This window comes from Neolamprologus multifasciatus, chromosome 7 (assembly GCF_963576455.1).
Source record: "Neolamprologus multifasciatus chromosome 7, fNeoMul1.2, whole genome shotgun sequence".
NCBI classification, from domain to species: domain Eukaryota; kingdom Metazoa; phylum Chordata; class Actinopteri; order Cichliformes; family Cichlidae; genus Neolamprologus; species Neolamprologus multifasciatus.
The window spans coordinates 53,507,863-53,524,997 of NC_140445.1; the positions used below are offsets into that span (position 1 = coordinate 53,507,863).

The window sequence follows — 17,135 nt, forward strand, 5'->3', positions numbered from 1 at the left end:
AACACAACAATTAACCCTGAAACTTGCCTGGTAGGTAGCAGGTAGGTAGCTGGCAATCAACACAGCAAAATCCAGCAAATGATTAGCATAGCGGAATATGACAGCTTCGGCACATGTAGAGTGGACATGTAGACCTGAAAATCGACAGTCCAGGAGAAAGAGACACTCAAAGAAATAAGCGCCTGAAAGGCTAAAATGAGCAGGGAGAATGTCCCCTTCCTTAAACGTCATCTGTGCGTCAGGATACCAGGAAGTGTTAGTCAGTACGTGGCCTTTTCATCTGTGCAGCAGCAGGAGCTCCGCTTCATTACAAAATGGTAGCAACTGTAGCTTTAATATTATTTAATTTACTTTGACTCTTAAATATAGACGTTTTTATCTTTGAATGTGATTCTGCAATGAACCAGTAAAAAACGAGTTTTATATGAAACCTTGTTATCAGTGAAAATCATTGACGTTAGCCGATGTGTTAGCTAAATGAGATACTAGCTCATTTGCAGCACTCCTTTGAAGATTCTCTGTATTATGGGTGGAGTGTGAATTAGAGCAACAACTTTTTTTTAACCCTTGTGTCGGCTTGTTTCTGTTTTGTTTTGTTTTTCTTCTGTGGCTGTAGGAACTCGAGGCCATGACCAGATACACCAGCCCGGTGAACCCGGCTGTGTTCCCCCACCTCACTGTGGTGCTGCTGGCTATCGGCATGTTCTTCACCGCCTGGTTCTTCGTGTATCCTTTTTACTTTTTGAATGTTGCAGTCGATTTACTGTAAGTTATCTTGCATCAGAGCTGGCCAAAGTCGTCACTAAGTGCAGTAATTAAAGAAAACAAAACTTTCTACTGGAACTTGTTTTTATAGTCGATGCCATTGGACAGTAAAACCCAATAATCAGATGATTGCCTGTGAGCCAGTACTTGGAGACACTGGGGTGGAAGAACCCATTTTTTTACAGGAAGAAACGTTAGCAGAACTAGGTTTAGGTAGGGACAGCTGTCGACTGCCTGAGGGGAAGGAAGACAAAAGAGGACAGACTTTGGGAAAGATAAATGTTATCAACACGGTGTAGTGGGGTCGAAACAGCTCAGCATTCTGAGCCTGTATCGGTGTAAATAATGAGCAGTTACACAGTCAAACAATCTAGCAAAACTATCAGCTTAATGAAAAGGAAAGCTGCAAGCCTGATTTTTTTTTTTAATAAAGAGGTTGTCTCCCAAACTGGGGTAGGGAATATGTCTAAAATTAAGTATTGCAGGATGTGACTTAAGCCATGTTATGCAAGGACGATTAACATGGTATTGTGCGTCTCATGGCATTACCCATTTGTTTTTGCAAGTTGATTTAATTTCATTAGCCTGTTTAGATTCCTCTATCAGCTGATATAGAGATTATGTAAATGACTGAGGCGCCGGTGAGTGGAATTAGATTATTAATGTATGCCAACCATACAGAAGCAGAACAATGTCCAATATCTGTTTTTAGCTCCACTCACACAACAGATGGATACAGATAACTAAACAATCAGACCACAAAACCCCTGTTTATATGTTCACTTTTTAAGCATTTTACGCCATAAGAATATTTTTATTTATTCAGCTATTTTTTGAAAAATACTGTATAAATCAAACTTTAATGTTGACTTTCTCAGTTAAGGATTTTTGCAATAAGTGGCTGTTAAAGAAGTAGTTTTTGATGTTAGATAAACATCTAGTTCATGCCAATTAAGCAGTGGTATCCATCTGTTTATTTTAAAAATCTTAATTTTAGATTGAGCTGTCACAATTTATTTTTTTTAAACAATGAAGGCAGTACATCTTGTATAATAAACCGATTGCATAACTATATATTCAGCAGTGCAGCATAAGAGATTAGGCTTAAAATGGAACAAAGACTCTAATCTTTGAGTTGGCCTTAACTTTTCATCAGCTATGAGGTGACATCAACAAAATACACACGGGACGTCTACAAAGAGCTGCTGATCTCCCTCGTGGCATCACTTTTCATGGGGTTTGGTGTGCTGTTCCTACTACTCTGGGTTGGGATATATGTATGAAGGTACATTCAAACTCTGTCCTTATTTTTTAAAAATGAAGTAGTTTTAATTTAGAGTTGCTGAAACCATCAACACTCATTGTTTTCTGCTGTTTCAGGTGACTGACTTTAAAAAAAAAAAAAAGGAAAAAAAAGAAATGAAAGACACATTCCAGTGTAACAAAGGACATCACTCACAACATGAACTGGATTTTGGATTAATTGGACTGCACTGACAATATTTTGGGATCACATGGACTCTGGATTTTGTTTCACAAGTAAAGGGGATTTGTACAACCTTTGGTGTGTTTCTTTGTTCATCCTGACAGCTTCAGTGTTTACAATAATCAACACATCCCATAATGAAACAGATTTTACGGTTATATAAAGTGTTGATGTGTTGGGATCTGCCCAGACCTGAGGTGGAACGTAACCTGTCACTTCTTTAAGAAATCCAAGGTTATTTTGACACACACGGGGCTATTCGCGGTGTGTTTCAGTAGTGGCGCCTAAAACCCTCAATCCCTGATTAATCTTTGTGTTAAAAATAGAGCAGTCTGTTTCACCTTGTCTCCTGGATAATACTGACTACCCCCGAGATGAAGGATTACACTGGAATTAGAGATAGCTTATTTAATAAAAGCAGCGGAGACACAATTCAAAGATCTCCAAATAAAGAAAAGTGAGTTCACATGAAAATTGAATTATTAAAATAACAATCGTGTAAAAAGCACATACTAATCTTACATAAGGCAAAAGAGACCACCTGCTTTCCAACAAAACTATGAGCATATGCTCTTCTAAAAGCTACCCATTGAAACAGTTAAAAAAGAACTTGCTCTACGAGGCAAAATCTGCATTTACACCTGGTCATTTTCAAAACATTCTCTCAGTGTGTTGCAGTCTTGTCTGCAACCCAAACTGATTTACAAGGCCACATAGATTAACTGACTCAATCCTTATTAATACAATACTCACAAGCCACACTTGGCTTACCTGCCACTGTAAACCAGCCTCTTGGCTACAAAGAGCCAGTAAACACAAATAGCGGTTGACACTTTGCTTCATCCCTGTTATGAGTTATTAAGTTCCACTTGTGTGTAAAAAAAAAATATATATATATATACACACACACACACACACACGTCATTGTTGCTTTGTTAGATATGGTTAATAGTGCAAGGATTTCCGAATATAAAAATGGGTTAAAAAAAATCCAAAGTAAGGATTAGCTAGTGATGCCCAGTGATATGTTTTTCCACAGTCTCTTAAAAAGTGTCTCTGCTTCACTGACGAGATCTGGCGAAGGCATCACGCAGCCACAGAGAGTCCTCATACAGCCTCGGGTCTCCCATGTACTCTGCTGTACGTTTGTATAAGTAGTAATAAAACACAGCCGCTGTTAACAGAAAGAAGCACAGCTAGTCAGTGACAACAGAATAGCTGGGGTGGGAGATGTATCTCTAAAATTAATTCGCCAATTACCTGTTCTCTGAAAAACAAAAAGAGCTTGGAGACCATCTGTCCAAACAAAACTGTTTGAATTAAGCCATCTTAGGTTCTGGCAAAAAGAAAAACAAAAGAAAAGTCTCAGAAGATGGATCTTCATATATGACTTCTAATTTGCAAACAACAGTTTGAAAGCATACCAGCACCAAGCAGTGGAAGCAGATGCTAAGGGTCAGGTAAAGAGTAGAGAATACCAGCAGGGCCCTGAACCTCTCCAGAAGCAGCGACACCAGGCCGACCTGGAACACGTACGTGTTGAACATCATCAGGAGGATGATGATCACGTTGAACAAGATGGCAATGTCCTGGATGCTGCAAACACAGTTTTTTTTAATAGTTAATTTGCAGTACGGCTTTCTTTTTTATTGATATCATACTGACAAAAACTAGATTGCATGTCAGACATTAAAGTGAGACGCTGTCCGTGTAACAGCCAAGAATTCTTCTAATGACTGCAAAATGTTTGATGGCAGGAAAACTGGCTATGTAACAGAAACCAACCACTTAATAAATGACACATAAATGGTACAAAGAGTAACCTTTCAGGAATAAAAGTATTATTTTATTATTATTAATAGATTTTTTTAGTATTAAATCAGCATAAGCCTGGGCTTTAAGTTGTCTATGGCATTAGATGAGAAGAATTAGATGATTAATAAGCAAGGGCTTAACTTGCATCTGAAAACGTTAAATATTTAGTGTAACCATCACATTTTAGTACTTATTAACCTATTAAATTTAGCAGTAACATTCATTATAATGCACTAAAAACAAGAAAAGTAAGTGACATAAACACAAAAAATGCACATTGTTAGGACATCTATCAAATTCTAGGGATCTCAATTCATATAATGAAAGATGACATCAAATATCTCTAACTCTGTATGTAGTAAAAAAAACAATTGAGAAATTGTGCATGTTTGGTAATCGGTTATAAAATAATTCAATCTCATCAGCACAGAGCTCTGTGACTCACATGAAAAGCACAAGTTGGATGACAGCTGCTCCTCTCAGAAGTTCACTGAAAGAGTTGACAAAGAGGTCATAGGCCAACAGTGTCAGCTGGATCAGCAGCACCAGTGAGTAGTTGCCGGTCTGAAGCATCTTCAAGGGCTGGTGGTGCAACCCCACAGCTCCACGGTGTATTCTCCTCAAAGTCTCCTTCTACTGTTGGATTTTCTTGGTATTTGGTGGTGAAACCGACGTCTTTGGTCAACTCTACCCTCCTACATACTTCAGCAAGAAACTACTTTTCTGGAGCAAGACATTAATGAGCCACAATAATCCATTTGCAGTCAGAACTGGCTTTTACGTTAAATTGTACCTATTATATTCTCCAATCCGATTTGCTCCGCTGTCACTGAACATGTTAGTTGTCCTAGATGAAAAAAAATATCTCTGCGATGAGTGCCGCCTGTCCAAGATATCTGATGAAATGTATTCAATCCTGCCAAAAGCAGCATGCTGACATCTCAGATGTGGGAAATCTCCAGATATGCTGCACTACCTGGGAGGAAGAAAAGAAGCAACTGAAACAACAAATACGTTTTAAAAGCGATGAAAATGCCCACCTCGTCCAACTCATATCTTAGCCCGCTAGCCATCTTCACTGTGAACGAGGGGTTGATGAAATTTCTGTCTCAGTCGAGCCAAATAAGCATTGAACCTAATCACGTAAGGTCAACGTGCTCATGTTGTTACACAGGCGGGCATGGAAAGGTCACTACTAGGATTATAGATCTGACCCAAGTAAACTTACTCAGACTGAAACACCTCTTGTTTAGTCGCTGTTTTCGAAGTACTCTTTCTCGTTTTCTTTTCATCTATCTAATCTACATCTTACGGTTGCCCTTTTAGTCCAGTCTGGAGTTAATCCAAAAGACGGATAATAGAGGAACTATAGGCTTATCTTTTCCACAACAAATCACCCGGCTGGTGATGAACTCCCCCCAGACACGTTTGCTACGCTAACACAACATTGCTGCTCATTGTTACGCAAGCAGGATTCACAAACATAATTTAACTGACATATACTTACGAGAAAAAATTGATGTAAATGATGAAACCAAGTCTACGTGAGGCAGAAAGCACCAATAAATCACAAAAACCTCTCTTTTTATTCGCAAACGCCGCTATTCAAGCATCTACTTCTGATTTTCGGCACTAGCAGATGTATTTCCGCTAATTCCATGGTAACGCTTCTTGTTACCGTAATAACGGTAGTACGTTTTTTTCCGAGCTTTCAGCAAAAATACAAAATTCCCAAAGTAATTAATTTTCACCAATTTGTCAGGGCATTAATCTGTATCGTGGAAACGTGGATGGTTGCTTTCTAAAAACTGAACGAATAAGCGTAACAACTTAGTAGAAATTTCCGAGTGTCTCAAATCCGCCTTGCTGCGGCATATATTACGGTAATCTCCCTGTCACGCGAGGTCGTCACTGCCACCCAGCGGCTTGAGTAAGTCTTTGAATGCCTCCGAGGTGATCAAAGGTAATGACTGGAGACCTGAGTTCAGCACACCGCAGGTAAGTTGTGAAAGTTTCTTCAACTTCCTAGAGTTGTCAAACAGCGCAGTGAAGCGAATCATTTAGAAATGCTATTCGTCGCGCTAATCGCCACCTTCTCTGTGTTTTGTCAAGTTGACAACCTGTTGTTTTGTAGTGCAGGTTCTCTCCCCCGTTAATAATAAATGCACACGTCTCCTTTCGCTGGTTTTAGTTTCCCGTGCTTGACACTTTGCTCTAAAACGGGGCATATTTACTCACTTTAATTAATTGTGAGTGATCTTGCTAAATTACAGCCATCAACACTGAACTGCATTTTACAAACTGTCGCATTTAATGAAGCGGAACTCAGCACATGTTCAACATATGTTCTAAATACACAGTCAGACAGGGTGTGATCGAATGCGTGACTCTTAAGTTTGCCTCAGTTGTTTTTGTACCCTACAGCATGTTGTCTCAGTCCCCGGTGCTGCCTACATTTGCACCAAACTTAGAGCTTACTAAGAAGTGTTTTTAAATGCTTAAAAGTTTTGATATGACCTTTGGCTTATTGGGAATCTGAGGTGTCATACAAAATCCTCAGCATACAGTGTTTACACAGGTCTCTTATCTGGAATTGCAGTGTATCCCTTTATATTACACCCAAGTTGTGAAGGCTTCATAGATAATCAGTACGATAATTTACTGCGATAATCAGTGTTTGGGATTTTATGCCTTTATAGATAGCACGCCATGGAAAGAAAGGCAATATTTTATCAACCACTGAGGCAGACCGTATTTTAATTCAATGTAGCGTAAGGATGTCCAGAAAGAAAGTAGTTCTTACTTCTGGATCAGTTTAGTAGTACGTTTAGTTGTGTTTACACTGAAATGGCTATCCTGAGTAATAGCAATGTCATCTTACTTGAAGAATGATCATGTGTGACGCTGGTAACCCTGATAAATCACTGTTTTATATGAACAGTCATGTTGTCATGGAGGCTGTTTTTCCCCCAACAATTCCTGCAAGTAAAATTTGTTTGCAATTGTGGTTGTTCTGACAATGCAAACAACTGCAAATGTTTAATTTGCATCTCCTCTCCCGTAGCTATCCTCCCTCCCATTCGAGGACACTAATTCTTTTCACATGACACCATCCTGTTTTTTGCCTTCCACGCATCCTGGTGCTCATTCATAGGTTAGATTTTTTTAATCTATATAAACAGTGAGGACAACTGGCTTGTCTGAATGAGGAGTTCTTGTCAAGCCTTTCAGGGGATTCAAAATTATCTATGAAAATGTTTATAGAACAAAATGTGTTCTATGAAAACCATTTTCTTTATCAAAGTGTGTCGCACTGCATTCCTAAAAAATGTCCTAAAATGTAGCATAGACACGACTGATCAGACAGCCGGTCACAGGAGCTCACATGATGTGTAGAGTCAATAGCTAGTTTTTTCTGCACCTCTTGTTTGACAAGGGAGGGTCAAGGTCCTGTTTCTTGCACTATCTTGCAATACTAAAAAGTAGGCCCAAAAATGTAAGCAAATCTAATTCTAAAACTGCAGCGTTATTCATGGATGAATAAATTTAGCATAGCTGAAATATTATTACGATCGTGTGTTCACTATCATGTGATATACTAGAAGATAAGCATGTTTACATAGCCTGTACTTAATGATAGACACATTCAAACCCACACCCATCTGTCTCTGTGCAGCAATGTCTAAGTGGCTGGACGATGATGAGGTGCTGGTGGGTGAAGGCAGTGGCGAGGCAGTGCAACTGAGCCCCAGAGTGCGGACTCTGCCTCCTGGGAGCCCCAGATCAGGCCACGGGCGTAGTCCGCTAGCTTCACCCCGCAGTAGGGAGCCAGTTCCCCTGAGCCCGCTGGCAAAGACCATGAGCAAGGCCAAACAGCTGTTTCTGCTCTGTGACAAAGAGGGAAAAGGGTTCATCACAAAGCAGGACATGCAGGTGAGCAGCTAATGTGGTAGAGGAGCAACATTTAGACTGTCTGCAGAGTCTTGAACTTTGTCAACTCCTCTACTTGCTCAGTTTTCTATGCATTAATGTTTTGTATTTTCATGATCCTCCTTTTCTTCTTGCGTTCTCTTTCTTACTTTTTAACTTTATTTTAACTTATTTTCAGCTTTCATGACTTCGTCCTTCTGATTATTTTTGACGGTTTCTCACAGCATTTTCAAAAGTCTGATTATCAAATTGATATTTGATTAAAGTTTTTCGTGTTTTTACTAATATTATTGTGCTTTTAGAGGTTACAGTGGGAGTTGCCACTGACCCCTGAACAGCTAGAAACAGTCTTTGACAGTCTGGACAGAGAGGGAAATGGTTACCTCACTCCCGTGGAGTTCAACACTGGGCTCGGTGAGCACGCTGCACTCAGTCATTTTAGAACTGTTTTAAAAGCGGATGATTAAATAAGCACATTATGTAATTCCTCGGTTCTATTTTCTGTGGTGTAGGTGAGCAAGTGGAGCTGGAGGAGGTGACAGACCTGGATCAGGATGAAGCAGAAGAAGAACTGGACGAGGCGGACTTTTCTCAGGACCTCAGTGCTGTTAGATTTGTAAACATACTAACGGAGCTTGGCACTGACAAACTTTTCAAAGAGTGAGTACTCTGCCCTAAAATCTTTACCATTAGCTTCCCTTTAGACTGTCCACCAAGATTTCCCCATTCAGTTTCACTGCAGCAGCTGTGTACAGTAGCGTCACCTTCATCCTCAAATGTTAGCATATACACTATGTTCATACTGTTCTCATAAAATGGTTTAAATGCATCATCTGCTGCGATTGAGTTTTATTTTTGACTGAAAAATTGACACCAGGCGTGGTCTTCTGCTACTTCAAGGTTTAATGTGATGTGCATTAGGAGATGGTAATGTTTCAAAGGAATGTTTATTTAAAGGAATCTTCAAGGACTTCTTCAATATGTAAATGTATTCATGCAGATCAGCATTTAAACTCATCACCTTCTCTTTTCATGTAAACAAGTGATGTCGTGCAGTCACAGTTAGTTTTGTTTTTCGGTCACCTTAACAGTTGTGTATTGTGCTGTGTGTCAGTCAACAGGAGCTGTGTACTCTGTGGTGTGAGCTCCAGAGAGACCGACCAGAGATGCTGAGCGTCCTAGAGGGCATCTTGGTCCATGCAGTGTCCCATTTACAAGACACCATGAAAGAGAGAGACAGTCTGGAACAAGCCTTACGCAGGTCGCACCTTCCTTCCAATACATTCATTTTAAGTAGTTTAACTGTGAGTGTTTGGATTATGCTGAGATTTTGTGTTGTTGTTTTTTTCTGCATTAGACGGGAGAGCGAACATGATCAGGTTGTTCGGTCTATATATGAGGAAATGGAAAGTCAAATCAGAGAGGAGAGAGAGAAGCTCCTTGCTCAGGTATAGATATGTGGTAGTTGCACTGTTGTTCCATTTAGCAGGTGTACCTCAAATTAGCATTTAATGAATTTATTGTGAAATCAAGGACAGTATTAAACAGAAGGAGAAAGGGAAAATACTTGAGGAGGAGTTGAGGATGCGGGAACAGGAGTTGGAGAATACGCTGAAAAAACAGACGGAGGTAGGCATCCGAACTGTACTCATGTCATTATGAAGGGCGTTATATTTTAATGCGAACAGGATCTGTCTTTGTTCTCAGCTTGAGACCCGAATGCGCCAGCTGAGCCATGAGCAAGTAAACATCAAAGAGCAGAACCAGCAGCTTCAGGACCTCAACATGCAGTTACAGGAGCAGGTGGAGCGCAACAAGGAACAGTTGCAGGCTGCATTGGCTCAGCTCAACTTGGCGCAGATCAGCAATGCGCAAGAACAACTGGCCAGACAGAGGTGATTAACCAAGGTCCAGATGATGCCTTAGCACCAGCTTTGAAGTCATTAAAAACAGTGTGTCTGCATGTGGTATGGCTGAAACTTTTTTTTTAAATTTTTAATTTAATTTACTTTAATTTATTTGGCACCAATTCACAATGACAAGCCCCATGCCCTGCATATTGTAAGGGAGATAATATTAGAAAGAAACCCCAACAATCACACAACCTTCTATAAGCAAGCACTTTGCAACAAAAGGAAGGAAAAACTCGCTTTTAACAGGAAGAAACCCCTGACTGAACCAGGCTCAGGTAGGGGCAGACATCTGAGTCAGTCAAGAATTTGTGTGTGAAGAGAAGGATTATAAATTATATTCTGAATTTAACAGGCAGCCGATGAAGAGAGGTTAATATGGGAGAAACATGCTCACTCTGTTTCTAGTCCTGGTTTGTACTCTTGTTGCAGTGTTCTGGATCAACTGAAGGCTTATCAGGGAGTTTTTAACAACCTGATGATAGTGAATTAGAATACTGTAGCCTACAATTAATATATGTAGAAGCTATTTTTTTCAGAATCACTCTGAGACAGGACGCTTCTGATTTTAGAGGCACTGTGCAAATGAATGAAAGCAGCAATTAAAGAAAACATTTGTTTAATGTGCTCGCTGAAGGATGTATTTTAGATCGTAGTAGATTTTTATTATCTGGCTTCATGGATAAATAATGCTGGGTATCATCTTGATAACTATGAAAATGTATGCAGTGTTTTTTAACAATATTGTTTAAGGGAAGTGTAACACTGATGAAGTGTTACACTTCACACTAATAACATGCTTGTCACACAGCGACAAGCATGTTATTAAATTCAGATTCTGGTGAATCTATAGTAACCTTGCGGCCTATGTCACCATACTGTTCAAGGAAATGTATAACTTCATCAACTGAGTGCTCAGTTACTCCGTCAATTAAAAAAGCATTTGGGATCTTAATGGCAAGTGTCTCAAAAACTTCCATTATGGGGAAAAATAAATTGGTGAGTTTGAATATATATTAATTACTAACCAAATCAGCTCCTGGCTGGCTCGCCAAGAAATGTAACACTGATGAAGCCCCAATGAATCAATACAGGCTAGGTATTGAGTGAAGTATTATGGTTATTATTAATCAGTGAAGTATTATGGTTATTATTAATCAGAAGATTTAGGGATGCTACAGGAGCTGATGGCAGTAATTAATAAACACACACAACACAAAATGCTTTTGCAGGTACCATGTATTTAACCAAACCCCAAAGAAAATTAACAAGAAAAGAAAAGGAAAACTTAAATAATCACTCCTGCTGCAGCTATTCAATTAACCGAAAACCAAGTGAGGGTGCACAAAACAACTAAGCAAATTCTTCCGGCTTATACCAAGCAATATAGAAAACAGTTCCCCATAAACAACACATGTTGACATCAAAAACACTGATCCACACTGAAGTCCATGAGTTTTATCTGAATGTCCATGAGAGATGTCCAAGCGCTATTGTCCATAAACGGGGGAATGGTGTGTATGAGTGTGAAAATCAGTATATTTGGAAAATGGGGACAGAGCGTCGTCTTTGATAGCTTCCTACCCAACCAGTCGAAGCTTCGATTGCGGAATGAGTCCTGCTCCTAGCCGCTCATTGGCTCGCCATCCTTTTTCATACCCGAAAAGGGTTCACCTGGCCAATTCCGTTCTGTTCAGTGCACAACAACACTGTGGCTCTGGCTCACAGTAATCAGCATCTGCAACAGCTCTGTCACCTGGCTTGCCTCCACGCATCTCACAGGAGGAAGCCGGGACAGGCTTACTAAGACCCACATGCCGTCCGATTGGCTGAGCAAAGTCATGTGGTTGGAGTCATGTACCTGCGATGCATTCAATGGCAGGAATAAGTGCAGGAAACAGGTTTTACTCTGGGTTACAGAAGCGTGCATAATATTAAAAACTATTGGTTCCAGCTCAGAGCCCTGTGGAGCTCCATGACTAACTTCCATGTTTTAAAAAGATTCCCCATTTTCATGATTATCTATGATTTAAACCAGTGCATCTCACATATATCTCTACCAGGTACCATATGTATTAAAGGCCCTTTAAGATGAGCAGTGTGTCCTAATCTCTAGTAAAATGTTGTGGTTAGTGGTATCAAATGCTGCACTGAGGTCTAACAGGACAAGGATAGAGATGAGTCTGCTGTCAGGGGCCACTGGAACATCATTTGTAACCTTCACTAGTGCTGTTTTTGTGCTATGGTGAGAAGGCTGAACTCTATTTGCAAATGATCAGTTGGCCATTTTACAACAACTCTTTCAAGATTTTTTGAAATAAAAGATTAGAAATAGGTCAGTAATTAGCTAAGACATCTGGATCAAGTAAAGATTTAAAATCTTTTGTTTGCTTCGCATAGAAACGTGATGAAGGTGTCAAGGAACATGAAGAAAGAGAAAGAGAGTCTTTTGAGACAACTGGAGATATTGAGGTAAGTCTAAAACTGTCTGCTGTTTCAGTTAATGCCAAGTTCACAGACTACAGGTATGTTTGAATAGTCCAAAAATCCAGCCACACTTACACTAGACTCCTTAACACCGCCATAAGATAAACTACAAAACTCATATCTTCATCTCACCTTGTTGTTTTATGCAGGTCATGGAAATGAGAACAGTCAGTGAAAAATATCACTTCATTGAATGAGACCTGTAGCAGAAAGCACATTGGCAATGCAGCAATGGACATTGCTAATGTAAAGTGAAACCCACTCTATCAAATGTCAGTTTCCTTTCCTGTGCATTTAACAAGCTGTTTTAAAAAATTCAAAACATATCAGTAGGTTATGGCATGAAATGATTTTGGGACAGCACCATCTTCTCTCCTTTCATAAGACTGGTCCGGTGTATCCTGTAATAAAGGAAGCATCAAAGCGCCTTTCCTTTTTTTTTTTTGGAGAGTTCAAACAGCTCCTAATGCGGATGCCGTGCAGATATTTCCTTTTCACATTTCTCAGTTAGGAAGCTTCCCAAGGAAAATGCACTATTCAAACTTACCCGTGGTCTTTTTTCTTTTCTTTTTAAAAATTTAATTCACCATTTGAGACACGGGTCTCCCCGTGTGAGGATGTCTCTAAATAGATTTCTTTTGTGTGTGTGTGTGTGCGTGTGTGTGTGTCAGGGATATGAACAAAAGGCTGCGAGATGAGAAAGACGCCCAACAGTCTCAGAAGAGGGTTAGTCACAGACATGCTGTCCTTCCTCCTCTGCCCTTAACATATTACCTACCTAGTGAAGATGTTTGTGTGCCGTGGACACAGCAGGTTGATCCACCCTAAGCTAAAACTTGGAATAGATTCATGTTTTACATCATCTGTTATTATTTATATGGGCAGCTGTTATTTTTTGGTTATTAATTAATGTTGCTGACACAGCCTTTTGCAATGTTGTTTTTCTGTGGATGTGCTCAGTGAACTGAAGGATTCTGTTGACTAGACGTTTATTCTGTCCTGTGTCAACTTGAAGGAAAAGAAAATGTTCTATTTATGTTTATTGGTCACATTTCACTGTACAAATTCAGGTGAACTAAAGTATTTTTTTTTTTCAATCTAATAAAACTTTTTCTCAGACTTTTCATGACTGATAATCTAATTTAGCAACTTTCAGCAGGTTCCGCTCATCCTCGTTGTTTCACAAAACAAACATAAAGCACTTTTGTATAAAATGTGCAAAGAATCTCATGAGTATTTATTTTAAAAAAATATCAACCTTGACACAAAGACTGCCTCTTTATTTATTTATCTATTGTATTTTTTTAAATCTACAAACATGAGTGCACAGTTAAAAATAAATAAATAATCATAGTTGGACTGCATTCCTGCATTTTAAATGTACACTGTAAATAGTTTACCAGTGGAAGCAAGTGGAATTGCTACAGAGATCACACACTCATGAGTGCAGTCCTGTGGTAAAATCAAGTACACCATAGACATAATTCAGTAGTTTGTAGAGTTCAACACAATAACTTGAAGTAGTTGTTTTGAATGAAGCCAATATTCCCAAGTCTGTGGCTACAAAATACCCAAATCATAAACCCTCCTCCACCACCACATGAGGCTTTTGTGCTGATATCCTGTGTTTGGTTTTCACCAGACATCGCACTGAGCGTTATAACCAAACACTTTGATCTCATCTGTCCAAAGTGCATCTGATTTACCTTGGATATGCACCATGCTACATCCATAAATCTTTAATACTTTATAAATCTGTGGACGAGTATGAAATCTTAATGCTACATATTTCTTCTGCCTCACTCTCTACAAAAACCTTGTAGACTCCAAATGTCACACAGGCTTTGCAGAAGAGAGGGTCAGTTATAGGTAACTACTTACTGGAGGACAAGCCAATGAAAAGGTTTGTATACATAGTGCATCTGTTTGTCATTTTTGCAGTGATGTAGGAGATGGATATAGGCAGCCACTAATTTTGTGTATTTATTGATTCTGAAGACAGCCGTGCTCTGCTGATGAGTTGGAGCAGGACAAAAAGACAGAGGTGACAATATCATCCAAGAAACACCAACCGTCATGTAGAGTCAGGGGTGAAAATGTTGAACAGACCCAAACTCAGGTAGGGAAAATGTAAAATCTACAAATACACATAATATATCTGAGAAACAATTATTTAATAGCACAGATGCAGCAACAAAACTGAGCAGTAATGATGGAAATTATGTTTTGAGGCTTTTGGTTTAGGGCTTAAACAACCACTGGTCACTCAAAAAAAAAATTAAACTTTTCAAATATTAGATTGATCAAAATGTCACCTTTGATTCTTTTATCTGAATTCTAGAGCAAAGCTGTCAGTACTAAGCAAGTGTTCAAGGTTGTGTTTCTGGGTAACTCGGGGGTGGGTAAGAGCTCCTTCATCCAGTATTATTGCACAGGGCGCTCCGACAGTAAAGTCAGCACTACCGTTGGTAAGTCTTTTCACAGCGATCTACGTGCTCATCAGTGTATAGAAATCTACTGTGTGTATGTTGAAGTAAATGTTTGATGTATGTATTGAAGTCGAGCATGAAGTCATAAGGCTTTGTTGTTCATAGGTATAGATTTTAAGATGAAGACTATAACTGTGGACTCCACCACCATCATCCTGCAGCTGTGGGACACTGCAGGGCAGGAGAGGTCAGACATGTTTACACAAGCACACAAAATCATCCGAGGTGCAGGATGTTTTACATCGAATCTGTTTTTTAGGTTTCGCAGCATCACCGAGCAGTATTACCGAAAGGCCGACGGCATCCTTGCCATGTATGATGTAACGCACTCCGCCTCCTTCACTGCAGTGAGAGGATGGATGGACTCCATCAGGGTGAGTAGGCGGCACTACCATGGTTTGATGTAAAAGCATGCAAAACAGTGGATCCTTATTTGAATATACGTGAAAGTTACTGACGTAGTGGCGATGCACGAATCTCAGTCCTAACTTTGATTCCTTTTTTATATAAGATGACCTTTATTAGTCCCACAGGTGGGAAATTTTTGTTACAGCAAAAGTGCAAAGTTATGTAGCAGAAATTAGAAAAACACTGGAATGCAATAAAATAAAATAAAATACTATATACAATAGAATAGAATAGAATAGTATATACAATAGAATAAAATAGAAATACAAATGCTATATACAACTGAGTAAGAAAATACAAAAGTACAACTTTGTCAGAAGAAGAATTGTATAAGAATTGCATATATAGCATTTAGAATTGCACACATAGCATATAGAATTGCACACATAGCATATAGAATTGCACATGTAGCATATAGAATTGCACATATAGCAGTCTTATTGCACGTGTGAGGGTTTGATCAGCTGCAAAAGTCTTTGTTGTGCAGTCTGACAGCAGTGGGGAGGATAGACCTGCGAAATCTCTCCGTCCCACACCGTGGGTGCCGCAGTCTCCCACTGAAGGAGCTGCTCAGTTTTTATATATATTATTGGGGTGACCTCTTTGGTGTATCTCCTTTATGTATAGCGTGTACTATAAACCCGCTGTATGTTTGTCTCAGGAGAAGATGTGTGAAGGTGCTGTACTAATGCTGCTGGGGAACAAGCTGGACTTGGCAGACAATCAGCGTAGAGAAGTGCGAACAGAAGAGGGTCAAAAACTGGCAGAGGTGAGGCGCATTAGACTATTCACCCAAATTTCTAAAATTGGAAAGCCACAAATGTATAAAAAAAAAGTCTAATTTTTTTGGTTATACAGCAACATCAAGCTTTGTTTTATGAGTGCAGTGCCAGGAATGGATTGAACGTGGAGGAGCTAATGAATCACCTGGCAGGGTATGTCATCACATTTTTGTGATTTACAGAATCACATTATGAAAATCCTCTGGAGCGTTTATATAATATTACAGATAATCCTTCTGTACTTTTTTGTTGTAGCTTTTCCCATTTGTGACTTTTAAATGTAATCCCTATTAAAAATCCTATCAAAGGCTAATAATAAATGAGAAGAGGGAGGTGCTGAGTGTAAATGTTGTCTTTTGTTTTGTTTGTTTGTTTTATGCACGCAAATCTTCAGAGGGAGGCTTTGGTAACATTTTTAAAATTGCCATGGTAGTTGTTTTATCTGACAAATCGACAAAAGGATCAAAGTAGCAAGCAATTCAGCATACATATATTCTATCTCAGATTCCATAATAGATTCCACTACTGTTAATCTATTAATTACCTAATAAACTGGTAGCTGGATGAACTTCCTCTGATATTACAGTAAGATCACAGATTTTTCTTCTCATATGTTGCGGTTTCTGTACATTTTAGGATGTTGGTAACTCAGCATGAACGCCAGTGTGAAGATGCACTTCTACTGACTGAAACCATGCCTAAAAGAAGTTGCTGTGCATGAACAGTTGAGGACAGGCTTTTGAAAAGACTGAAACTGCCTCCAGGTGTTCTTCTTTGGTTTAGTGGAGCCACGTTGTATCCCACACCAACAGCAGATCACCACGTCGTGACGTCACATCAGGCATTTTTCTGTGAACAAGTTTACTGAATAGAATAATGTTTTCCTTTGGGTTTATGCATCTTTCAGAAATGTCTAATAAAATCTATTTTTGATGACTGCTCTTTTGTCATGTGTCTTAAAAAAATCAGTTAAACCTTTAAGCTGCATGCTTTAAAGCAAATAGAGCTCATATGCATGGGAAACCAGCTGGGGGCAGACAAGTACAGCTTGCAGAGGGGCGAG

General features: G+C 39.3%; 3 protein-coding genes across 6 annotated transcripts; 2 read left to right on the forward strand and 1 right to left on the reverse strand.

Moving 5' to 3' along the window:
* The first annotated feature begins 184 nt into the window (after positions 1-184).
* On the forward strand, positions 185-2,323 carry tmem258 (transmembrane protein 258). Its single transcript, XM_085167948.1, has 4 exons — positions 185-317; positions 617-726; positions 1,922-2,050; positions 2,146-2,323. The coding sequence occupies exons 1-3, from the start codon at positions 315-317 to the stop codon at positions 2,046-2,048; spliced, it is 240 nt and encodes a 79-aa protein (XP_085024074.1). The 5' UTR covers positions 185-314; the 3' UTR covers positions 2,049-2,050; positions 2,146-2,323.
* On the reverse strand, positions 1,778-5,702 carry tmem138 (transmembrane protein 138). Of its 4 annotated transcripts, none has more exons than XM_085167945.1 (5): positions 5,574-5,702; positions 4,512-5,042; positions 3,676-3,847; positions 3,512-3,587; positions 1,778-3,425 (listed from the first exon to the last, which is right to left on the reverse strand). In XM_085167945.1, the coding sequence occupies exons 2-5, from the start codon at positions 4,637-4,639 to the stop codon at positions 3,313-3,315; spliced, it is 489 nt and encodes a 162-aa protein (XP_085024071.1). In that variant the 5' UTR covers positions 4,640-5,042; positions 5,574-5,702; the 3' UTR covers positions 1,778-3,312. The 4 variants fall into 4 exon arrangements, with proteins under 4 accessions (XP_085024071.1, XP_085024073.1, XP_085024072.1 ...); XM_085167947.1 differs by having other exon boundaries at positions 5,570-5,702; XM_085167946.1 differs by lacking the exon at positions 5,574-5,702 and adding an exon at positions 5,295-5,412.
* A 64-nt stretch (positions 5,703-5,766) lies between these two features.
* cracr2b (calcium release activated channel regulator 2B) lies at positions 5,767-16,933 on the forward strand. The gene is made up of 18 exons (XM_085167929.1): positions 5,767-6,064; positions 7,743-7,999; positions 8,299-8,410; positions 8,509-8,656; positions 9,111-9,257; positions 9,354-9,444; positions 9,530-9,625; positions 9,704-9,891; positions 12,307-12,378; positions 13,065-13,119; positions 14,217-14,296; positions 14,392-14,512; positions 14,735-14,861; positions 14,988-15,069; positions 15,142-15,256; positions 15,952-16,059; positions 16,149-16,225; positions 16,709-16,933. The coding sequence occupies exons 2-18, from the start codon at positions 7,745-7,747 to the stop codon at positions 16,791-16,793; spliced, it is 1,959 nt and encodes a 652-aa protein (XP_085024055.1). The 5' UTR covers positions 5,767-6,064; positions 7,743-7,744; the 3' UTR covers positions 16,794-16,933.
* The last annotated feature ends 202 nt before the right edge of the window (positions 16,934-17,135 follow it).